This window comes from Sceloporus occidentalis, unplaced genomic scaffold, assembly GCF_023333645.1.
Source record: "Sceloporus occidentalis isolate IW3139 unplaced genomic scaffold, rSceOcc1.0.p SCAF_1, whole genome shotgun sequence".
Lineage (NCBI taxonomy): Eukaryota > Metazoa > Chordata > Lepidosauria > Squamata > Phrynosomatidae > Sceloporus > Sceloporus occidentalis.
This window is the reverse complement of record NW_028316981.1, coordinates 105,628,829-105,654,921: the sequence shown is the minus strand read 5'-3', so window position 1 is coordinate 105,654,921 and position 26,093 is coordinate 105,628,829. Positions and strand designations below refer to the sequence as shown.

At 41.5% G+C, this 26,093-nt stretch overlaps 1 protein-coding gene across 1 annotated transcript in view; it reads left to right on the top strand.

Moving 5' to 3' along the window:
- JAKMIP2 (janus kinase and microtubule interacting protein 2) overlaps window positions 1–23,680 on the top strand; it is a 148,930-nt gene extending 125,250 nt beyond the window's left edge. Inside the window, exons 11-22 of the mRNA XM_089531509.1 lie at window positions 2,058–2,141; window positions 3,270–3,332; window positions 6,237–6,335; window positions 9,097–9,195; window positions 10,859–10,912; window positions 11,489–11,554; window positions 15,660–15,728; window positions 15,878–15,955; window positions 16,880–17,083; window positions 18,213–18,278; window positions 20,858–20,929; window positions 23,545–23,680. Of these exons, the coding sequence (XP_089387635.1) occupies window positions 2,058–2,141; window positions 3,270–3,332; window positions 6,237–6,335; window positions 9,097–9,195; window positions 10,859–10,912; window positions 11,489–11,554; window positions 15,660–15,728; window positions 15,878–15,955; window positions 16,880–17,083; window positions 18,213–18,278; window positions 20,858–20,908 (933 nt within the window). The 3' untranslated portion in view covers window positions 20,909–20,929; window positions 23,545–23,680. The remainder of the gene's footprint in view (window positions 1–2,057; window positions 2,142–3,269; window positions 3,333–6,236; window positions 6,336–9,096; window positions 9,196–10,858; window positions 10,913–11,488; window positions 11,555–15,659; window positions 15,729–15,877; window positions 15,956–16,879; window positions 17,084–18,212; window positions 18,279–20,857; window positions 20,930–23,544) is intronic.
- The last annotated feature ends 2,413 nt before the right edge of the window (window positions 23,681–26,093 follow it).

The window sequence follows — 26,093 nt, the reverse complement described above, 5'->3', positions numbered from 1 at the left end:
TACCAGTGGTGTCTGGGCCTGGCTACATGCAGGTTTTTTCTCCCACTTCCTTCAGCTCTCCAGGCTCAACCCCCTGTAAGTGTCATTAGCAAGAGTGTCAATGTTTTTTTAAAAGATAAACACAAGGAATGGGATGGAGAGTGCAGTGTGGATCAAGACTAGAGGAGAGAGAAATCAGGGCCTGATCAGGGCAACCACTCCAAAACAGATGTGAGGATGATCACAAAACTGGCAAAGCAAAAGTAGCTATAATGCTCAGAGAAATGTTGAAAAGACTGTGAGACTGAACTGAACAGTGTAGCAAGGGTTCTTGCCTATGCTGTGAAGAATCGTAACCTCCTCTGTGCCTCTTTGAGCAATATGGCACCATTCTATGCCTATGTGAGCTGAATAATAGATTCTGTAAATCAATCAGGTACTCAAAGACAATTTTTTTGGGTAGCAAATGCTACACTCATTGCAAGCCTCCCAAGGTATCAATGCAAACACACATCTATTGGAATTTGATCCAAAGAGCTTTTGCACAGGAAAGAGAGCTGGCTTGTAACATTTTGAGGGGTTCTGAGGGACAACGACAAGCAAAAGTGTTTATTATCCAAATCTGGCCAAATAAATTATGGGCCTAGGACAGAAAACCCAACACATGTTTCTCCAGAGAACAAAAACAAAAAAGAAACAGTACTAAAATAAATAACAAAAATTGGCTGCCTTCTTATTCTCAGTATCAAAAAGAACCCACACTGTGCATAATATCAGAACATCAGTTGTTCAGGAATTCAACAGGAATGGCCTAGCCTTTCAGGTGTTGTTGAACTGCAGCCCCCAGCATTCCTTACCATTGGCTATGCTGGCTAGGACAGCTGGGATCTGCAGTCCAACAACATCTAGAGGGCCATAGGGTTCCAACTCCTGGCCTAGTATTGTTATGTATTTGTTTACACCTGGGGTGAGCAACTGCATGGGAGGCATAATTCCCCCCCCCCCCCCCATGCACCTGTAGGCTGGCCCACATGTCCTGAGTGCATCAAAAAATACCCAAATCACCTTCAGCTCACACTTCCTGTCATTTTTGCTGTATGTGTTTTATTTTACAGATTTTTGGGGGTGTTGGGGCCTTCTAGGGGATGATTGAGTCAAAATTGTCATGTTTACCTGTAGTTTTGGCATATTTGGGGCTAGCTTTGGTCCACAACTTTTTATTTTAAAATGGCCAGTTCAGAAACATATGTAAGTATCCAGAGTGGTTTCAGGAGGCACAAAAATGAAGGTTGCGGGGCGGAGTGTGGCATAGATGCCTCAAAAGCTGCTGTTTTCCCACCCCCTGGTTTGTTGTTTGTCAAGTCAACTTCAACTTATGGCAACCCCATGAATGAGAGACCTCCAAGTCATCCTATCATCAACAGCCCCACTCAGGTCTTGCAGACTCAAGACTTCCTCAATAATCTATCTGCAGTGCAGTATTCCTCTTTTTGTACTGCCTTTTTATTTTAGGCCCTCACATGTCTGACTTATGATGACCCTAAGGTCAATCTATCACAGGGTATTCTGGAGCCAAGAGTATGTCAATCACCCAAGATCATCCAATGGGTTTCTGTGACTGAGTAGGAAATCAAACCCTAATCTCCAAAATCGTAGTCAAATGCTCAAATCAGTACACCATGTTGGTGTTCTGCTTTAAAGGTGTTACCTGGTGCTGGGGTTGGGACTTGTGCCCTCCAAGGGTTGGACTTCCACCACCCGGTGGCAGGATTTCTGCCTCCCTGGGGGCAGCTGAAGGCCTAGGCAAGAAGGAAGGGAAGAAGAGGAATAGGCATGCACCTATTCCTCCTCTTCCCACCCCATACCCTGAAGTTCAGATGCCTCTCTGGAGGCAGCTGAAGGCCTCTTCTTCTCACCCAGCCACCCATCTCCACATGCCCTCATAAATGGCTTCATGTGCCAGAGAGGGCACTTATGCCATTGGTTCGCCATCATTGCTTTACAGTAACCTGAAATTCAGGCACTCCAATGTTCACTGAAAAAATATTTAATAAAAGTATGGCCATTATTTTTAACAGGCACAAGAACAGCTCCAAGCTGAAGTCCAGAGGTATAGAGCTAAAATAGAAGACCTGGAAAAAACTCTGGCGCAGAAAGGACAGGTAGGTGTACAAAACTGCTTTCATCCTCACTGACAATACTTATTAGCTTGCACAAAGCTGTTGTTAGCAGTAGTGTCACTGGGGGGTGCAGACCACACTGGGTGACACATCAGAAGGGGGATGACACCTCTGTAGAGGGTGGTGATGCCTGGTCCATCCCTAGCCCTTCCTGGGGCCATATAGCTGCTCCCCGGCCCTCTCCGGGGCTTCATGACTGCTCGTGAGGCTGAGCGGCTGCTCTCTGGGGACAAGTAGGGGCATCTCTGGCTGCACAGTGGCATGTCTGGCCGTGCACGCTCCCACGCCCCGGCCGAAAATCCACTGGAAGTCCCTCCCCCGGAAGTCCCACCCCCCATGAGCGACGACACTGGTTAACATCAACACTAGGGTTGGTTGTTAGACGTATGTTTAATCATGTAGGAAATGTGTGTTTTGCATACATAATCAAGTATTTGAAATATAGGCTATGAAGAATTATAAATTAAATTGAAAATAGTTACAAAATGTAAACATACATGTCCTTCCTCTGAAATGCACCTACTTTGGATATTTTTTTTCTTACATCATAGCACAAACAGTAATTAACCTGGCAGTGACCATGTAAACCTGAGAAGATGTTGAATCAACATAGTAGAAACAATATATTTTTGCTTTCTTAGTCCCTGGAGCTTTCAATCACTGTGATGGTCCAAATTTTTTGTTTTCCTAAATCCCAGTCCTGTGAAGACTGATTTGATTTTCCTGCATAAATATGTTAGTAACACTTAACAGTACTGAGCCTGCATCTACACTGCAGAAATAATCTAGTTTGACAACACTTTAACTACCTTGGCTCAGGGCTATGGAATTCAGTGAATTGTAGTTTGTTGTAGCACCAGAGCTCTCTGACAGAGAAGGCTAAATGTCTCACAAAACTGCAGTTCCATAATTCCATAGCATTGAGCTATTGCAGTTAGAATGAAGTCAAACAGGATTGTTTCTGCAATGCAGATACATCCTAAATGTATATCAACATATGAGATGAACAGATGTTTGCCTATTTTGTTGTATGTAAGTAAATACACACAGACATGTATGCATGTATTATTTTAGGTACTTTTATAAATATATCTGTATTTTATGAAACAGGATTCTCACTGGGTAGAAGATAAACAACTTTTTATTAAAAGGAATCAGGAGCTTTTGGATAAGGTATGTTCAAAACTTCCATGTACCTAATATATATCCGTCTGTAGAATTTGAGGCTCAAAACTAGATATGCTGTATCTTCATCTAGCCCACATTCTCTAATTGCATGATTACAAGCCAATTGTTTCTATGGAAATTCAGGAAATGGCCCAAACCATAAACTATAAAGTCATAGATTTTGTAGAAGTTTGTATGTGGAGCACATGAAACACACTGAGTCGTGTCTAAACTTAGTCATGATTAGAGGAGGCCCGCTGGAATCATTAGGAGTTCAGTCATGACTACCTTGTACAAATTCATGTTAGTGGATTTGTTCTAATAATAATAATAATAATAATAATAATAATAATACTATTTATTTATAGCCCGCTTTTCCAAAGAGATCAAAGTGGGTTACAACAAGAGTACTAAACAATGTACAATTTACAACAGTATCTACATTATAAAATCTCATAACAAATACATCAAATTTTTAAAAACAAGATAAAAATTACAAACATTAAAAACCACAACAATAACTAGCTTAAAATTGCTAGTGTAACGGGGAGAGAGCAGATATCACAACGCCTAGGGGAAGGCCTGTTGGAAGAGGTAGGTCTTCAGCTTCTTCCTGAACAGGTCAAGGGAGGTAACCGAGCAGAGCTCGCCGGGAAGAGAGTTCCAAAGCTGCGGGGCCGAGTTGGAAAATGCTCTCTGTGCAGTCACAGTGTACTTCATATCAGGAACCCTCAACAATTGCTTCCCAGCCGATCTGAGAGCACGGGGCGGATTATATGGGGAGAGGCGGTCCTCCAAGTACCCTGGGCCCAAGCCATTTAGGGCTTTATAGGTAATAACCAACACCTTGTATTGGGCTCGGAAGCGAATGGGCAGCCAATGAAGATCTTGCAGAGTAGGTGTTATGTGGCTAGTCCTGGAGCACCCAGTGACTAACCTAGCTGCCGTATTCTGCACTAATTGAAGCTTCCGGATTTGGTACAAGGGTTGCCCCATGTAGAGCGCGTTACAGAAATCCAACCAAGAGGTCACCAGAGCATGTACCACCGTTTCAAGGTCCCCCCAGCCCAGGAAGGGTTGCAGCTGGCGTATCAGCCGAAGCTGATAACAAGTGCTCCTGACTGTCGCATCCACCTGAGATGTAAGGTGGAGCGACGAGTCCAGAAGCACCCCCAGACTGCAAACTGAGTCCTTCAGGGGAAGCGTGACCCCATTCAGGACAGGTGGACAAATCTCCATCCCCGGGCCAGGGGAGCCTATCACGAGTACTTCCGTTTTCTCTGGTTTCAACCTGAATCTGTTTTCCCTAATCCAGCCCATTACTGACTCCAGACAGGCATCTAGAGGAGAGATGCCATCCCTGGTCACTACATCAGTCGGAGACACAGAGAAACATATTTGGGTGTCATCAGCGTACTGATAACACCGCGCCCCGTGTCTCTGGATTATCTCTCCCAGCGGTTTCATGTAAATGTTAAATAGCATGGGGGACAGAATGGCTCCTTGAGGGACACCAGATGTCAGTGCCCACACGTCCCCCAGCTGCACCATCTGGAATCTACCTGAGAGGTAGGAACGGAACCACTGGCGCACAGTGCCCCTGATACCTAACTCCCTCAGGCGTTCCAGAAGGATACCATGGTCAATGGTATCGAAAGCCGCTGAGATGTCTAAGAGCACTAACAGGGACACGCTACCCCTGTCCATGCCCAGACGGAGATCATCAACCAGGGTGACCAGGGCAGTCTCAACTCCATAGCCCGCCCGGAAGCCAGTTTGAAATGGGTCTAGAAAATCTGTATCATCCAAGACCGATTGAAGTTGGAAGGCAACCTCTCAATCACCTTCCCCAAAAAAGGCAGCAGCGAAACAGGCCGATAATTACTTCGAATCAGGGGGTCTAGGGAGGGCTTTTTTAGCAGCGGTTTTACCGTGACCAATTTCAAGCTGGATGGAAATCACCCTTCCCTAAAAGATGAATTAATTATGCAGCGTAACATAGTGGTTACGGCCGTCCCCCCTTGAGCTGCTAGCCAAGAGGGACAGGGATCAAGAAAGCACGTTGTCTTCCTAACACTTTGAAGAATCTTGTCCACTTCCTCAGTACTCAGAGACTCAAAATTATTCTAAGCATGACTAAGAATCCTACACATTAATTCTGGATCAAAACCAGTAATTCCACAATTCAAAAAAGCAAGAATATATGGAAGTTTAATATCAATAGATAGAAATTCAAGTGATACAAGATTCTTACTGCATTATCAAATTCTCTAGAGCAGGGGTTCCCAACCTGTGCTCCAAGGAGCCCTTAGGGCTCTGTGTGCACTTCCCAGGTGCTCTGGGCCATTCCAGGGAAATGAAAGAAATAAAAATGGAATGAAATTAATATCTAAGAATATATTCTTATATATACTCCTAAACACCATTAATTTGCAAGACATAGGATAGGCCTCTTAGGGGCTCTGCCATAGGGCTCTGCAAGTCCAAAAGGTTGGGAACCCCTACTCTAGATTGCCTATGTTGGCAATTTTTCACAATTTGGTAGAATGGTCACTTCAAAGCAGCTCAAGAATTCCAGTTGTGCTCAAACGCTGATCCTTATAAACATATTCAATGCATACAATAGATACTATAAAGCTATTCAGATTTTGTTTTATGTGCCAAGTTGCTTTTGCTATTTTTCCTTCTCTTTTTGAAGGCAAGTTAAGTTTATAGCACACAATTTATAACCATTGTACAGATTCTTATTTCTTTTAGTATCAGCCTGCCAACAGGAGATAAAACAGTGAGAAAGCTTTCTTTTAGACTTGGGTGTGTTGGTTGAAGAACGGAGAAGAGAAACTGATGAACTTCTCAAAAAATATTTTTGTAGCTACTTCCACGAATTATACATTTACCTTTTCTTTCTAGATAGAAAAATTGGAAACAGACAACCATCGATTGCAACAGGAGCTTCAGGATGCCAGAGATCAAAATGAGCTCTTGGAGTTCCGAAATCTAGAGCTTGAAGTGAGAACCTCCAGTGCAGAACTAAAAATGATGGGGGAGGGGGAGAATAAATGCACAATTCATCTTTAGATCATATCTCTAGCCAAATTCCAATTCTTAATCTCACAGTGAGGCGATCCACTGAATGGAATTTGCACATTTGTTGATTGACTAAAGAGCTGTTGATTGACTTAGGAGATGGCTTGAAGCGCCAGCATGAGGGTGTGGCATTTGAACGACGTACACCCCGACATTGCCCACACAGTGGCATCATACCACCCAACTGACCGCATGGCGGGCGACGTCATAGTGCTCCTATGGCATGGTGTTTATACGACGCACACCAAAAGGAGTACTGAAAAGTGCTGCCGTGGTAGTTTGCCAGCTCTGAAGGGAGCAGCATTTTGCCATTTCTTTTAGAGCTGGCAAAGCACCAGATCAGTGTTGCGGTGTGCAGATGCTGCAGCCCCAATCCGGTGCTGAAAGGGGCGGCAAGACACCACACCTTTAGGGCTATCTGTACAGCCCCTAAGTTTCCATTGATTCAATGGATCTACTCTAGTTGGAACTAACACTTGGATATTTTTGTTGTTGTTATTTGCCACAAAGTCTACTCTGACATATGGCGATCCTATGAATGAGAGACTTCAAAGGTCCCAAGTAATCAACTGCCCTGATTAGGTCTTGAAAATTCAGGGCTCTGGCTTCCTTGATTTAACTAATCCACCTGTTGTATGGTCTCCCTTTTTTTCTGTTGTCTTCCACTTCATTAAGCATTATAGACCTTTACTTTAATAGGCTTTGTGTCTTGATTTTGCTGTTTGGACTCCATTAGCGCCTTTGAGTATTTCACACAGAAAACTATGAGACAGAGATAATGACAATAATAATGAGGATGATGACTGGATACAAATAAATAATCTGGAAGGAAGATTGTATAGTATTACAGACCATTTTCATTTCATATAAACACTGAAATAATTACTGTATATACTCATGTACAAGTCTAGAAATTTTAGTCAAAAAATTGACCCAAAAAACCTGAGTCAACTTATCTATGGGTCAATGTAAGTACTGCACTTCAACTCCTATAAAATAATGAACTATCCCCTGGTGAAAGGCAAGAGTAAGATCTGCGAGCACACTGTACATGTGGTCGACTTATAGTTGAATATATATGGTAGGTACATTCAGTACCAATTTCTACTTGCCATCTCTAACAAATAGTACCATAATCAAATAACATATTGTATACAAGATTGACGTTACTATTTCAGGAGCTTGCCAGTATAGTGTCCTATCAGATCTTCCACTGAACAGGCACATGCATTTCAAGATCAATTATTCTACAAGAAAAAGCAGGCTGCAGAAAAGACACAATCATTCATATAAACTTTCTTCCATAAACAATATTTATGATGGCGGGATTCTTCTGTCACGATGTTTATATATAGTTAGCTACGTAGCAGAGGTGCTACATAGTGAATTGCAAAGATGAGTAACATTTTCAACAAAGATGCGTAACAGGACAGCAGCAAGACTGTCCCAATGCACATTGATTACCCCACTACTCCAAATGCCCTGCAGCAACCCTTATTAGGAAGCCCCAGGCCCCTTATGTTTTCAAGTAATTTCCAACTTATGGTGACCCTCTCAAATTTGTTCAGAAGAGCTTTGCCATTACCTTCACCTGAGGCTGAGAGCATATGACTTGCCAAAGTTCACCCAGTCAGTTTCATGGCCAAACCCTGGTCTCCATAGTCATAGTCCATAGTCCTCAAACCACAACACCACACTGCCTCCATTGCTCCATAGTCCTTCCTAACTATCCCAAAACCCACACAGATCACTCTGTCCCTAGATCCCACCAGTTCCCTGGTTGCTACCTGGATGTCCTGCTACCCTTCCAATTGTCTTAGGTGTGTGTAGTGTTTCTGTCCCCACTGCTCACCTCACAACCCTCCTCAAAGCTTTTGCTGCTTTCAGGAAGCTGGGAAAAGAAATTGGACATAACAGGCATGTGCAGGCCAGCTGATACATATTACACTACACTGTAAAAATAAATAAAAAAACAAGGATCCCACGGGGTCCAGAGAACCTCATTAGGGGCTCCAGTGTTGTGAAGGCTACTGAGCTAAACTTGTTCCTTGCAGGATGCACTATGACTGTATCAGCACTGGCAGTTTTGGCCAGGAATATTCTGCCCATGTTTTTGAAAATGTAGCCTGACCTTTTCTCTCTCTTTTTTTTAAACAGCCTGCCTATATAGTCTATGTGAGGGTGCTCAGGGCAGGGGGGCGCCTATCCACTCCACTAGTGTACTATAGGATCCATACCTACAATTTTAGAATCAGGCTTCCTTCAGTAAACTGTGTACAAATCAGCAAATATCTCTGCGTAATATATAAACTCAAGGGGTTAGAAAGGAGCTTCTTATAATCCAGAAAGAAACAAAGGCCTAAATTCAAATGTTAGTCTCAACAACAGCAGATCTATTGAATTCATGGAATTTACACGTGTGTTGACATGTGGCTCTACTCTTGTTAGGACTAACAGTTGGATTTAAGCTATTATCTGTTAAACAGAAATGTGTTGCAAAATATTTTGTGAGCTTTGGGATTCAGTATCAGCATTGTAAAGCAACTCTGCAATCCAACCATCTTTTTGTCTTTTAACTTCTAAAAAGAATAAAGAACAAATGGGGAGAGGTGTTATCCACTACTCAATAGACAATGTACGTATCTTTTTTATTTCTTAACTAATTTTGATGTTTTATTTTAAGGAAAGAGAAAGAAGGTCTCCACCATTTAATCTGCAAATCCACCCATTCTCTGATGGTGTAAGTGCTCTACAGATCTACTGCATGAAAGAAGGTGTCAAGGTATGTTAGAATGGAGTAACTAGCAAAACAGAGATCAAGCTATATGCCTTTTTAAGTATTACATTTTTCATTTATATGAAAATGAATACAGGGAAGGAGAGATTTTGGATCACGTAATGTGCTGATGCCTATCCTATACACATTCCCAGATCCCATGTGCTTCTGTATGCAGTCTGTAACCCTCCCAGGATATTTTGAGCACTCTAGTTTCACTGGCCTCAGTGGAATCAGATATATAGTTGGCTCTCCATATCCATGAATTCTGCATCTACGGTTTCAACCATTCACAGTTTGGAAATATATATATATATATATATATATATATATATATATATATATAAATTCCAAAAAGCCATTTATTATGCCATTGTATAGAATGGAACTTGATTGTCTATGGATTTTGATATCCATGGGGGTTCTTGGAAACAAACCCCAATAGATACTGGGGGCCCACTGTATAATACAGTGTTGAAATCCTGTTAGCTACCTGGTAGAATATTATCCATTTCTATTGTATTTTATGGAGTGATGGAAGGAACAATGGAGGTGGAAGGTAGTTAGCCATGCCAGAATGCTGACTCAAACAAATGCATGAGCCAGACTACTACTATCTCTTTAGATTCCAACTAAGCATTTGATATATATAGGATATAGTTACTCAAATGGGAAAAATGACTATTGGCACATATATTGACAAAAGGGAAGACGATGGAGAATTTTCTCTACAAGGCCCATGTTCCTTCCACAAAGAGGCTGTCTGCGGGGGTCAAAAAGCCATGTTCCCCTGGCTTCTCATTGTAATGTTTGGATGATGCAAGCCAAATCCTGGGACTAGGATTGGGCTGGATCCTGGCAGATTAGACACAGGTTCTCTGGATCTGGCCCAATCCTGGGGTAAATTACCATTAACATGGATCAGAAAATGACATCCGGTTTGCTACAGTTTCCTGGAAACTCCACTGCAAACCCCAACTGTTTAATATCCCCCATGCACTCCGTACCTGTATGTGCTGCCAATTCTACTGAGAAGCCCCCCCCACCCGGAAACGGGGCTCTTGGCCATGTGGGTGCAGCCAAGGACCCCATTGCTGTAACAGATATGACAATGGGAAGCTTTTCACTGAGCACGACAGTGCAGAAAGGTATGAAGCATGTGTCATTAGCGGATCTCTGGGACACCACAGGGACAAGTATTTAAATCCATTCCCACATTGGCCTGGGGAACAACCTGAGAGAACACCTGGGCTAGAATAGCACAGGCTAAGCCCATGCTTTTCTGGCAAATCTGCTCAGGGCCATAGAATGAAAGACTCCATCAAAAGATTGAGGATCAGTTTAGGATCCTGCCTAGACATTTACCCCCACCCCCATACAACAAGGGCTCTTGCTTTGGCAATCCCATAACTGTAGCCCTGTCTCCTCAGGCACAACTGATTGGTCTGACCCACTCCTTTTGTTCTTCTACTACCCCCCTCCATTCATATCTGTACATTAATCTCATCCTTCCAGTTAATTCTTGCTTATGGAGCTCAGTTCTTAGGGTTCTTCACCCTGGTGCAGCAATAGTGAATACATTGTGGTTTTCCAAGTGCATAACATGAAACTGACATCTAATCTTATTAGTGTTATCTTTTTCTTTTCTTTTCTTTTCTTTTTTAAATAGGATGTTAGCATTCCAGATCTCATAAAACAGCTGGATATCTTGGGCGATAATGGGGTAAGGAATATGCATAGCTAACAATACATAATATGTTCAACAAGCCAAAGAAAACATGTAGGCCTGATGAAGATAAGTACGAAAAGATATATAGAACATACAATACAGCAGGATCAAAGAGCCAGGTAATATAACTATGTTCATAACATCTTCCCATGCATCCTTTGAGATGCTTAATTATCAAGCTTTAGAAAACGTTTGATGGTTAGTAATGTCTTTACATAACATTTGTGTGATTTTAGAAATGAGGACTGTATGAAACATTTGGCCTGCATTTCATGAGCTACACCATCTGGCCTAAGTTAAGTCAAAAGTTATTTTGTATACATTTTGTATACATTTCTATTACCTTACATGTATCAGGGTTTTTTTGTTATTGCAAGTGCACACTGTATTGTCCACATTTAAATGATATGTTTGCAGGTTTCCCACTCATTTGAATGGGGAAAGTAGCTGTGAAATTGAAATTGGGAAATTAAAGGAGGATTTTCTCCAATAACAGTTAGTGTTATTGGAGAAAACATTAGGAACCTAATGCTGCTTCCTTAACTTGATTTCTGCCTCTTGAATTTACAGAATTTAAGAAATGAAGAACAAGTGGCTATAATTCAAGCCAGTACTGTATTATCTCTGGCAGAAAAGGTACTTTTTGTACATTTTATGTTTCAAATATGTTGCCTGGTATGAGCTATGTGTGTGTAAATGTCTACTTATGCATGCATGTGTGTGCACACCGAGAGATGAAAGATAGAAGAAAAAATTGTACAGAATTGCAAAGAGGGACTGTAAAAAAGTTAAATACAGGAAAGGTTGCAATTTCTGGAAGTGTCAGTCAAAATAAGACTCAGAGACTTTGCTTAGACATAAGAACAAGCCAGGGAGCTGCAGGTGTCAAATATGTGCAGTATGCCTGATTGCTGTTACTGCTGCTAGGAGCAGCTAATCAACCACAGTGCATTACGCTGTGGTCTGCTTATCATGTCAGCCAATCTCAGTATCAGCCAGTGCTCTGTCTTGTTTCTCCCCAGCAAGCCAGAAAAAGTAACCAAAACACAAATCGTTTTGTTTTGTTTTTTCTTGTTGGAAGATCAACAAGCCAGAGTACAAGCAGCTGTTAGGTTTAGATGACATCATGCAAGTGGGAATAGGTGAACAGCATGCACTAGCATGTTGATTGTGATTGATAAGCCAGTCTTCCTTCTGTTCCCAAGTATATTTTCATGCCTGAATACATCCACAGATTTTTCAGAAAAGTAAACAGTAATTTAGCTCTTATTGCTCAATCTCATTTTGTCATCCAATATTGATGGTGGTAGTGGAGGCGATGTGCCCTCAAGTTATTTCTGAGTTATTGCAACCCTAAGGGTTTTCTGAGGTCTGAGAGTGTATGATTTGCCCAAGATCACCCAGTGGGTTTTCATAGTCAAGTAGGAAATCAAACCCCTCCTCTCAAGAGTCATGCTCAAACCAGTGCTCCACGCTGGTTCTTGTGTGATCCAGTATAGGCCAATTCATATCATTTTGTCTTTTTTTTTTTTTTACTGCTTGGTCCAATTGTCCAAGGCACTGTTTGATTTAGAACTCTGGCTACAATAAATTACAGTAGAGAACAGATACCAGTTAAGACAAATGATAAGTTGCAAAATTTGCTTAGCCTGAGAGCCCACATTGTGGGGAAAATAATTAGTTATGCACACTAGAAACATACATTAGCAAGCAGCATCCATCCTTTAAATCAGAGCAATAATAAGAAATAACCCAGTGTGAAGCACCTAGTAGTGATGCACACAGAGTAGCCTAGTCTGTCCTTTGAACGGAGAACAGATGTGCTGCTGTCTGGCACTGGGTCTGTACATGCTGCTAATGAGAACCTGATGCGTATTGGGTAGACAGAACAGCACAATATAAAACAGCTGTTGAACACTCTGAATAGAGAAAGCCAAGCAACAACACACATGTGATGTCCAAGCAAAGGGCAAATGTGATGCACACATAAATTGCCTCGACTTCTGGGGTATGGGAAAGTGGAAATATCCACAAGAACGAACTTGGAAAATGTACACAATCCATTACATTGTGAGTGGGAAACATTTGATCATCCTGTGATGGCCTTCAACACCCATCTGCCCTACCTAGTGCAGCCAATGAGAAGGGACTGGGGAAATTGTCAACCAAAGGATCCTCCCCTTGAAGTAAAAATAGGGGTTATCAGGACTTAGCCCTAGAATGTATTTTTCAGTGCTTGGGAAAGGAACAGTAATAATAAAGTGTTTCTGACCATGCTCAGGTTTCTTTTCTTTTGCATCATTGTACAATTATAGTAAAATTATAGAACAACTATAGGCAGGTTAGAGGATGTGGGGTCCAGCAAGGCATGAGCCTTGCCTCCACCCCTTTCCCATCCCATTTGTACAAACGAACAAATGGCAAGCAGCCACAGACAGAATTCCTTACTCTGGCCTGACATTTGCTGAAATGGAAAGAAAGCTGCTCAGAAGGTGTCTGTTTTCTTTCTGATTCTGACAGTAATAATAACATATTGGCATCATTCATGAAGCGGGTTGGACAATGACTAGAGCATGACTGGCATGGAACTCGACTCTTATCTGACAGAATTCGTCATAGGAAATTTCTTTGTTCCTATAGAGAGGCGATACAGGCAGCGCAGAGATCTTTCTCCTCTGCACATATCGCGTCTGCGGAGTCCCGTCCAGCAGAGCTGTTTAGGGTAGTAAGGGAACTGACACAGGTTCCACCTGTGCAGAACCCTTTGCTTAACCCAACAACGGCCTGCTGTGATGTTTTTAACAACTACTTCGCAGATAATATCTCTCAGATAAGAGCCGACCTGGATGCCGGGATTGCAGCAGAATCGACTGATGAGGTGTCCAGTAGACCCGTTATTGAAGTTAAACTAGATCGGTTTGAGTTTGTGAGTACCGGTGATGTGGACAAGATCCTTGGAAATGTGAAGAAGACGACATATCCCCTCGATCCCTGCCCATCATGGCTGGCCATCCAGGGGGGTGATGCCTTGATAGCATTTCTTAGAGATGTCATCAATGCATCCCTTAGGGAAGGTTGTGTTCCAACTTGCTTAAAGGAGGCAGTTGTTAGACTGCTCCTGAAAAAACCTTCCCTGGACCCCCTGGATATGAAGTACTATAGGCCTGTATCCCATTTGCCATTTTTGAGCAAGGTGATCAAGAGGGCTGTCACCCTTCAACTCCAAGTCATCTTGGATGAAACCGATTATCTAGACCCATTTCAAACCAGCTTCAAGACGGGATATGGGGTGAAGACTGCCATGGTTGCTCTGGCTGACAATCTTCATCTAGGCATTGACAGTGGAAGTGTGATTCTGTTGGTGCTTCTAGATCTCTCAGCGGCCTTTGACACAATAGATCATGACGTCCTCTTGGAACGCCTGGAACAGTTAGGAATCGGTGGCACTGCACTCCAGTAGTTCTGGTCCTTCCTCTCGGGTAGATTCCAGAGGGTGATGCTCAGGGACAGTCACTCCTCGAAAACAGAGCTTAAATGTGGCGTCCCTCAAGGCGCCATACTGTCCCCAATGCTATTCAACATTTAAATGAAGGGAGAAATCATTCTCATATATGGGGAAGGGTGTTATCAGTACGCTGATGACACCCAAATATATTTCTCCGTGTCCCGATCAGCAGCTATGACAACAGATGGCATTTCTCCCCTCAATCAGTGTCTTGAAGCGGTAATGGGCTGGAAGAGAAAAAACAAACTCAAGCTGAATCCAGACAAAATGGAGGTACTTACAGTAAGGGCCCTCAAACCAGGTATAGGGTTGCAACCTCCAGTCCTAGATGGGGTCACACTCTCCACAAAGGACTGTGTTCGCAGTCTGGGGGTGCTCCTAGATACATCGCTTCACATGATGAACCAAGTGAATGAGACGATTAGGAGCGCCTGCTATCAGCTCCGGCTGATACACCAGCTGCACCCTTTCCTGGAGGTAAAGGACCTAGAAACTGTTGTACATTCACTGGTAACTTCACGACTTGATTTCTGTAATGTGCTCTACATGGGGCTACCCTTGTGCCTAGTCCGGAAACTTCAACTAGTGCAAAATATGGCAGCCAGGCTGGTCACCGGAAAAACTAGGAGTGACCAAATAACACCCATCCTAAAATCTCTTCACTGGCTGCCTATTAGTTTCTGAGCACAGTACAAGGTGTTGGTTATAACCTTTAGAGCCCTACATGGCTTAGGTCCAACCTATTTGAGGGATTGCCTGCTCCCATATAATCCGCCCCACACCCTCAGGTCCTCTGGGAGGAATCTATTGCAGCCTTTAAAAACCAGACTAACTGCTACCTCCCAGAGGGCCTTCTCTGCAATTGTTCCCAAACTATGGAACGGTCTGCCAGACGAGATCCGTCAAATTGCCAGCTTAGACAGCTTTTAAAAAGCTGTCAAGACGGATCTCTTCCGGCAGGCCTTTCCTGAATAAAAGTGCCCGGCCACAGAATGACTGCCCCCCACATCATGTATCAGCCCACTGCTCTGTCCTCGTATTTTTCTTTGTGTGTGTGTGTGTTTTTTTAATAGATATTTTAATTGTAACATGTTCAATCCTGTTTTAAGGGGGGAATCTGGGACATAACGCTGTAAATGTGGCTATTTTAATATGTTATGAGTCGCTTTGATTGTCTCGTCACAGAAAAGCAGGATAAAAATAAAAGTTTTATTTATTATTATTTTTATCTTTCAGTGGATACAGCAGATTGAAGGGGCCGAAGCAGCTCTGCATCAGAAGATGATGGAACTGGAGAGTGACATGGTAGGACAGAACATGTACTGGATATCTTTGCATCACTTTCTTCTCTGTCCTTTGCATCATAATAAACAGTTCACTTTTTTCTCTTGCACTGCTTGAGCATCCAACTTGCTCTTTGTTCTGTAATTATTTCTCTTTTTCAATCACTATAGGAGCAATTCTGTAAAATAAAAGGTTATCTAGAGGAAGAGTTGGACTACAGGAAACAAGCTCTTGACCAAGCCTACATGGTAAGTTGAAACCAAGTTCCAGACTGAACACAAACACATTCACTTTGGGACATAGGTTACTTACACTCCAAAACTAAATGCATCTTCTTGGTGATAGGTTTCCACAGTCACTCAAGTGACCTTCAAGTAAGTGTAACTTTAAAAGAAAAGAGATTTTTGAAAGGTAGAACAATATTTTCAGGGGAAAATGAAGCTGTATGTAGGGACTTCCAGCATATATCAGAGCTTCAGCACATAGGTGGATCTTCCCCAGATGCAGTGGTATCTGTCTTCACTTCAGCAGGGGGGCAAACCACAATCCTCTTCACATGCAGAGTTGCATCTGCTGTTGAAGTGAATGGGAAAATCTAAATGTAATTATCAGCAATCAACATTTTAGACATTTAACAAATCCATGTGAGTTTCCAGAATAATGTGAGAATGTATGTATGTAATATCCAACCATAGCTATCCATGATGCAGTGTTGCTGTTCTGTGCACTGAAGTTGACCTTGATTTACGACAATCCTGTTGTAGGGTTTTCTTGGCAAGATTTATTCACAGGTGATTTGCCACTGCCTTCCTCTTAAGCTGAAAGGGTATGACTTGCCCAAGTGGGTTTCCATTGCCGAGTGGAATTTCAAATCTAGAGTTTTAGTCCAACGTTCAGCTTACTACACTATGCTGGCTCATTACATACATACACTCTTACCTTACTTGGGAGCTTCATGTGGCATTGTCAGCACTCACCAAATTTTAGATACTGAGTGTAAGATACAGATACAAAACATTCCTATCAGAAATGTTTCACTTTCATTTGCATTATCCACTTTCACAGGCTGAGGTCTTCTGCATAACAATTTTTAAATATATATATATAAACCAAAAGCCCAGTTTTGCATAGGTTCATATCCACTAACCACTTTTTGCTGTTTCATTGCTTAGAGAATCCAGGAGCTTGAAGCCACTTTGTACAACGCTTTGCAGCAAGAAACAGTGATAAAGTTTGGGGAGTTGCTCAGCGAGAAACAACAGGAAGAACTTAGGACAGCGGTTGAAAAATTAAGAAGGCAAATGCTAAGGAAAAGTAGAGAATATGACTGCCAGATCTTACAGGAGAGAATGGAACTGCTTCAGCAGGCACATCAGGTGAGATTCAGGGGGGGCAGGGGTAGAGTCTGATTTGAATATGCAAAAAGTGACATTATCATGTTTTCCCAATTACATAGACAAAATATTTGACATGTAAAATAACATTAAGTCCTACTGATACCACTCAGTGGAAATTAAGTATATGTTTGCTCCATTCATAGAAAGCAAGGGAAACCAACTTGCAGACACAGCAGCATATAGAGAGCTTCACATTTAACAAGCATGACCACAGACAACATTTTGATGGAGAGGAAAAGGCCACAACTTTATTGGTTACAACTGAATAAGCCTCATCTTTATCATGGGTCCAGATCCAGGCATAGATTTACCTGACTTCTGACCAATTGCAGCCACTTCATCAATCAACCTGCTTGGTGGCCAAGAATGACCCTTTATGCACCCCACCTGCTGGATAGCACTGGAACGATGGACTCAGGCAGAAGCCACTGTGTGGTTCTCCTGTCACCTGGGAAGTGAAGCAGAGTCATTTGCTTCTGAACTTGGCTTGGTCTGATTGCTTGCACTGTAATGGTCCCTTAAAGTACCCTGCATCTACTAGGTATGATGGGCACACAGACTCTATCTAACCACAAACTTGAACTGGTTTCCTCAAACCACCCAAATTATCATAATCAATATTAACTGTGTGATACCACTTAACCAAACAGTCATCTATCTATACAATTTCCCCAGAACTGTATAGTTCCTACCAAGATGGGTAGGAAAGACAATCCAAGCCAACTGACTGTTAATGTGTGGGGTAAGCCACTTGTAAGGGCCAAAAGTGAACCTGGGTGAAGCAGAGTGAAGCCTCTGCTTCACCCTCTACTAGCTAACTAGGCTGCCTTGATTGGCTGGCCTTCGCACTCAGTTCTAGGGTCAGGAAAACTGTGTGGGCTACTCAGAAAGAGAAATAGTCTCAGCTGCAGTCATGGGTGTTCCCAGTGAGCTAGGAAGCACATTTATCTTTATTCTTGAAGTGGAACAGATATTTCAAGGAGGACTCAGCTACTTTTCATGTCTATGAACTTCTAGTTTGGAAATCTTACATTATCTTTCCTGAGCCAAGATTAATTTGGACTACGGTTTTTCAGTTTTTATGTATTGTTTTTCATTTTATTTCTAGAGGATCCGAGATTTAGAAGATAAAACTGACATCCAGAAGAGACAGATCAAGGACTTAGAAGAAAAGGTTGGTTGCTGCTAGGCTGTTTTAAAAGTTTTAAAAATGAACACCAGCTAATTTTATTAGTATAATATTTCCCTGCCATCTTGCTTTTAAAAAAAAAATCAATGGATTCAGTAACATTTTCAGGAGATTTTTTCCTGTTAATCTCTGCTTTTCCACAACATGCAAGGTGATTCCATCAAGACTGTGAACTAAAGTGCTTCCTCACCTGATTGGCTGCCACCATTTTCAGTCGCTCACCCCAAGTATTGCAATCTTTATATGTTCCATTTCTCATTTTACCACATCTAGCTTCTGCTGATTTATTCTTCTCATATTCCACATTCCTATAGTATGTGTTGTGCAGCTTCAGACTGTCTTTTCATCTCTGAGCACATCAACAGTTGTATGTTTTTTCAGCTTGAGTCCAGTTGTCATTAACCTACTGATAATTCTCATTTGCTGTATGCCAGTTGCTTGTTGAGTGCCATCTGACCTGGGAGTTTCATCTTCTGGCACTATATCTTGTTTAATTTTGGATTGTCTCATCATAGAGTTTTCATGGGAAAAGACATTCAAAGGGGGTTTACCATGCCTCTTATGCAATTCTAATAAGTATTAACTATGATGCCACTGCCATTGTCTCTAAGAGATCCTCCACGAGTGTCACCTCCTGCTACAGCTGCTGCTACGTAACTGTTTAGTACAGGGGTAGGCAACCTGTGGCCCGCGGGCCGGATGCGGCCCGGCGAGGCCTTGGGACCGGCCCCAGCCCAGTCCTGCCGCCGATTGCCGCCAGGGCCTTTGGGGGGCAATTGTCTATAGAAGCCTCAGAAACATGCATTTATATTAACATTTTTTAAAAAATCAGCAAATTTTTTTGCGTGTCCTCCATTTTTTTAAAAAAAGTGTCTTCCATTTGAAAATTTTGTCCTACATTTGTCCTGGTTTATTTATATATTTAATTTTTTTAAAAAATATTTAATTATTTATTTTTTGGCTTTGACCCCCCCAGTTGTCTGAGGGACAGCAACCCGGCCCCCGGCTCAAAAAGATTGCCTACCCCTGGTTTAGTAGATTTAGTCAGACTCCTCAGCACCTGTCTGATATGAGAGATCCTGCCACCAGCATAGCCTTTTGCCTCACAGGAAGACACAGTCCCACCACCATGCAAAGGTAGTGTCATTGGTGGGAATGATAGGTTAGAGATAGATATTTTTTGTCAGTCTACCTTTCATTTTCTTCAATAGATACCCTCCCTTCCCCATAACAACTCAAAGTAAAGTGAACAGCAGGCAGTGCCAGCAGCAAGTAGATTTTAAGTGAAGAATCCATTTATCCTTTAATCTCCATGTAAAATTCAAAGCAAAACACTATCAAAATCCATTTATGCTATCATGCTGAAAATTGTTTCTGATAAAGGACTCAGCCCAAAAGATTTTCTATTTTAGTTAAGCATGATGTTTGTAATTCAAAGACTATCCCTGTTTTAAGGGTTATTTCAGCACTATCGGGTTACTCCATAATCCTATCATTCTGCCAGCATGAATTTTTGCAAACTGGATTTCAAAAATTAAAGTATATTAAAGTAATCCAGTATTATCAGCAAAACATGAGAGCTACAGTGCACTTAAGGGAAAAATGTCATAGGAACTTCTGTTTTATTAATACACCTATTTTATTATACATCAGAGAGCCAATGTGACATAGTGATTTGAGTATTGGACTCATACTCTAGGAGACAGGCATTTGAACCCTTGCTCAGCCATGGAAACCTACTGGGTGGCTTTGAACAAGTTGTACCCTATCAGTCAAAGAGGAAGGCAATGGGAAATCTCCTCTGAAGAAATCTTGTGGGGTGTTGGGGTGGGTGGGTTATAACCAGCATGATGTATTAGACTACGTTTGAGTATTGGACTAAGACTCTGGGAGACCAGAGTTCAAATCCCCATTCACTCATAGAAACTCACTGAGTGAAATTGAACAAGTCATACTGTTTCAGCCTCAGAGGAAGGCAATGACAAACTTCCTCTGAGTAAGTCTTGCCAAGAAAACCCTGTTGCCATAAGTCAAGAGTCAACTTGAAGTCATATAATAACAACAGAATAATGTATGCCTCCCTTAGATCCTGTGGGATGTAATTATTTCAGTAAACAAATACCGGGGTCTGATACTCAAGAGATTGAATTGATCACATAAAATGAATGGTGACTTCCAGATCTACATATCTGAATATACACACACTTCCTTATCATATCAGATATTTAACTACTAAAGGTTGGCATAAATTGCTGGACAGTATTGGATAATGGATAGTATTATAATAATGTCAAGTGACATTAATGCAATTAGCCAGGAGAAAGCAACCATTCTAGAAGAGAAAAAAGTCTACTGGATGTGTAGTTGTTACTGTAACTATTATACAGTGCAATCTCATACCTTTCTCCTGAAAAGCCCCACTGATTTCAATGAGATTCACTACCAGGCAAACCTGCACCCAACTGCAACTGAATCACATCCCCAAGGGGAAAGATCCCTATTACTTAGCTTAAAAAAAACTAACTATGACCAATTAAAACTATTTACTTTTTCTTCTTCTACAGTTCCTCTTTCTGTTCTTGTTCTTCTCTCTTGCCTTTATTCTTTGGCCTTGATGTCAATGTGCCTCTTGCAAGGTAAGTCTGTATTTCCTTAATTCTTCCTTACAAAAGATATATAGATCCTTTTTTCCAGGTTTGCATCCAAAGCTTAGTGAATACCTGAACCAAAGTGACAGAGAAGCATATGGATAATTCAAGCAACTTTCAAATCTTTTACTCCAAGCTCTTTTTCTTCACATAATACATAAAAGACAACTTGAGTTTTCCATAGGAAGTTTCAGCTAATCTCAGTTTGCTCCCAAGCGCACCTGTATGATATATGTGCTTCAACACATATGCTCATTGCATTCACACTTCCCATTTTTACTGTACATTTAGAATATCTTTGTTGAACACCTAAAAGTGATTTTTAATCCGTATTGGTAATATATACTCTTTTAATTTTGTCTTTGTTCAGGATATATGTTCAGTTCTAGTCTATGTCCTCTAAATAACATCTGTCCTTCCTTCCTGTTTCTTGAGCTCTATCTCTCTTCACATCAGACACTGCAAACCTAGTGTCAGACACAATCCCCTATTGGAGTTGGACCTGGCTTGTCATGTAGGACTGAAAAAAAAACAGACTCCATATTTTAGCTTAACAACTTCATACATTTTGAGCAGGGACGATAATTGTGCAGCCCTCTATACACAGTTGAACTGCAACTCTCACCATTCCTCACCACTGGTTAGAACTGCTGGAAGCTGCAGTTCAACATCACATAGATAGTCAATTCCTACCCCTGGCTGAGAGCATTCAAAAACAATACCTAGTCACAGAGACTCTACATCAGTGTTTTCCAAGCCACTTGATTTGGGAGACCATGGTTGTTTTTTCCCCCCCAGTGTGCCAGGGACTGATACCATATTTGTGCCCAATTAGTATAATTTTTTTATTTCCTGGAAACTTACCAGGGTCTGGCAACCTATCATTTGGGAACTGGCACTGGTTCAAGGACCACTACTTTGACTGCTGTTCATGACTGTCTTTCAAGACTCTGTGAAAGTGGATGAAAGTCCCTTATTCTAAATATAAAGCCTATTATTTTCTAAATAAACGTAAAGGAAGCTACTTATATTGGTTTCTTTTGTCAACTTTTCTTGATAAAAGTTGACAGGTTAGTGGTTAGAGGAGATTATCACACAGAAGGCACAGCATCCTTCTCCTGTCCTTAAACTCTGCTAATTGTGTGATCAGGGCCTGAAGATTATCACACCCCCACGCACTTCTCCTGCCCTTCTCCTATGTATAAAGTGTAATAGAGCCGTCATTTGGTATTAACGGGAGTTCCCATTAATACCAAATGGTGGCTCCATTACACTTTATATACAGGAGAAGGAGAAGAGTGTGGGGCTGTGATAATCTTCGGCCCCCAATCACGCAATTAGCAGAGTTTAAAGATGGGAGAAGGACAGGAGAAGGATGCTGTGGCTCCCGAGTAATACTCTCCATAGTGAGCCAGCTCTGCTATTTCATCAGCTACAGCAGGATAGACAGCCAAATGGGGCACCGCAAATCAAGGAGATCAAGTACATATATCTGCAAACATTCCATCATGTGCTTCACAAGATGTCTTCCTGGAGGCACTACTGGCAGCACTACTGCAGAGACCTATTAGGCATGCCCCTTATTTCTGCCCCTTAGAAATGATGGCACTACAGTCAAGGATACTGATCTGGAAAAGACAATATAAAAGACTGGTCAAGAAACAGGATCAAGAAACAATCTAATAAGGCCAAGGAATTGCATTCAGGGATCCAGAGGGGCTTGTCACTGTAAAGGAGATTTCAACTTTATTAAAGGGATGAGTTATTGGTTACTACAAGGCCTCAGGCTGCTGCACTTTCTTTTCCAACAGGGCAACAGTTTGCACTTGCTGCAGATGTAGCCCTGCAGATCCTTTGGCAAGAAAACAAGAATGGCACAAATGTTGACGATCACTGCAACAAGTGAAGTTGTTCAGATGTCCTATATAAGCAGTGACACAGCAAACTGCCCTGTGAAATGCCCACACAAAATGCCTGTTTCCCTTTTCCTGTTTGCCAAAGTCCAGAGACTGAGGCAGCAGCTATATTTACTATTTGCTTATGCCACTGCCAATCCAGTCAGTGATTCAACAAAAAACCCACCCCTTTCAGTTATATGGTGAGGGCCAACAAATTGCTGAAAACAAATAAAAACACACACACACCTCAAAAAGGTACAGCCAAATAATCAGCCTTGACCCCAAAAGCAAAAGCTCAGCTTCTTATGTTTTATCAGATATATTTAAAACCAGCATCAAAAGTAGTATGGCTCTGAATATGAGTTTCTGGAGAACATGAGCACTAGGATGCCATTGCACTTATGTCCTGTTTCCCATTGGCATTTTGATGACCACTTGGAACCGAAAGCTGGACCAGATATGCTTTTAGTCTGATCTGTGCAACTCTCTATGTGTTCCAGCATTTACATGGATTCCCATTCTATCTATATGGAGATGAGAAAATCTCAAGGGCAATCCAAAATATTGTTATTTATCACTAGACAGGTAAGAAACCCATTTGGAACAATGGAAAGACTGAGATATATGCACTATAATTGTAAGTAATTAAAATATAATTAATGAAGTATCCTTTTAGCTTGACCATTTTTCTCTTTTTTCCCTTAGAGTGAAGGACCACAAAGAAAAGTCCTTAGAAGGGCAGATGCTTCCAAACCCATGAAGAAGAGAACACTGTTTACAACCATTTCACAACAAAGCAACACTCTGTAGCCAGGACCACACCTATCATGTAGTTTAAAGCCATTATTCCAGATTTGTTACTTGACAGTTCCTGTCTAAAACTACAATATATGCTGCACTTAATGAAATTCTGTAAGGAGAAGAATATCTCATCAGCGTATACCACAAGGATTGTTCCTCTACCCCTTTTTTTCCCTTTCGTTCTTTTTTTTTTTTTTAAGAGAAAACATCAGCAAGAAACCGCAGTGAACAGACTGAGTCAAGGTATGTCAGGCAAGGAACCAAAGTGACTATGAACAATCTATCCCTGCTGTGCAGGGGGATTATTTTAAACATAAACACCAACTTCCCATGAAAGTCTTCAATAGTAAAGGAAACAGAGCAAAGAAGAGTGTTCAGAAGAGGACAATTTTTTAAAGGTCAGTTTGGAAAGTCAGACTTTCTTAATACAGGGACTCTTTTTCTCTCTGATTTTAAACTCAGGAACAATGACAGCAGCAATGTGAACAAAAGGGGAAATGTATTCTGGTTTTGTTTCATAATGGGTGGACAATGGGATAGATACAGTTGGAACAGTAATCTACTGCTGCATGCAGCTTCAAGAAGGATTGAGCTAGAGAATATGGCTGACAGTGCTCTTGGGGATTCCTAACAATGCTGTAGCCTTATCTGTCCTTACAGTACCTGTCATCAGGGCTCCTTCCACAAAGGACAACCTGTTGGGGACATTTCTTACATCAAGGGAAGAACTCTACAAGAATGCAACATCCATTTCACTAACCATTCAGTGTATCTTCAAAGACCTGGAATGGGGTGGAAAGGTCCTCTGTCAGAGAGGATGCAAATGCTAACCAGACCTCAGCTTCAAAGAGTTTCTTCCTCTACTCACCTGTTTATAAGCAAAAGTCTTCTAAGCAATTCCTTTTCCCTTGTCATGGTTAATTTCTCAGTTGGCTGCATGAACCAAAATGAGTAAACCCAAGGAACACTCTTTTATTATCTCACTTACCCATGACAAATGCATATCTCGCTGTTGACGTTTGGCCTGTATTCCTCATTAAGGGCTGCCTTAAAGCAGCATTTATCTTCCAGTTGACTGTATATTCCATTCAGATTTACAAGATTTTTCCTTGTGGAAGTAGCAATTGCTCACGCAGAATCCTACTTATTATGGTTGACCTGTATGTGGACAGGATCTGATGACTGGCAACTTGCACAGAGGGAGAATGTCATCCCTGTGCTGAAGTCAGTGTTAGAGCCTCTTTTGGTCCTTTAGCATTAGGAAGAATCTCAGCTCTGTTCCCCAAAGTCCCGACTGACCTGCTCTCCATTCACTATTTTATTCCCCGTATTCCCTTTTTATAGACAGCAAGGGTTAGTCTCTTACCTGTGCACTGGCACAATTTAAGTAAAGCTAGAAATATAAATACAGCAAGCATAGAATTTGCTTGTGGTTGTTTACTCCTGAAGTAATATAAATAATAAGAGTGACCGACATTAATATTTATGCTACACACTGCTGGGTGTTCATTGTGGGATTTACCATATTAAAACATCTCTGATTTCTGAATGTTGGAACAGTACTTAGAACCACCACAGATTCTCATCATGACAAGTTCCTCAATGTCCATACAACACCAGCCCTATATTTACCAGAACCTACCCTGATATCAATCACAGCCTTCCTATCAGGAAGAAGGAGGAGGAGGAAGCAGTATTGACAAGATAACAACACTCTCTCTTACTAGTGGATGCATGCCACTACTTTTCTTTCTTGCCAAGTGTGTCACAGCAGTATCTTGGAAATGCAAACCTCTAAGGAATCATTTAATTCATCAGCCATATCTTTGAGGGGCATATCTAGATGTGGGCTGCTGCCACACTGCAGAATTAATGCAGTGTGACACCACTTTAACTATTACAGCTCTATCCGATGGTATCGTAAGATTTGTAGATTGCTGTGGCATCAGCACTGTCTGATAGAGTGGGCTAAATATCTCACAAAACTGCAAATCCCAGAATTCCATAGCATGGAGCCATGGCAGTTAAAGCTGTGTCAAAATGCATTAATTCTGCAATGTAGAGGCAGCCTATATTAGTAGGAATTTTCACATGTTCCAGACATTAGCTTAACAAGGTAGGAACCATTGCTAGCAATTAAGCATTCTCTTCTGTGGTTCTTGGCCTCTTAATCTGCTTTTATATAAAAAAATTGTTGATTTTGTGTTTACTTTCATATTACTCAGACATGGAAATAGACTGCCTGCAGTGCTGAATGAACACAGTATCATCAGACATTATCTTTCAGTTACAATCCTATGCTGAGTGACTTTCTGCTGATGAGTTTATGTCTGCCAGCCAGAGAGCTAACAAGGTTTGTTTCTACAACATGTCAATATTCCGAAAAGAGACAACTGTCCCTTGCTGCAGCTTGTAGCATCAGAAATAACAGATTAACTGATGGCAATTCTCCT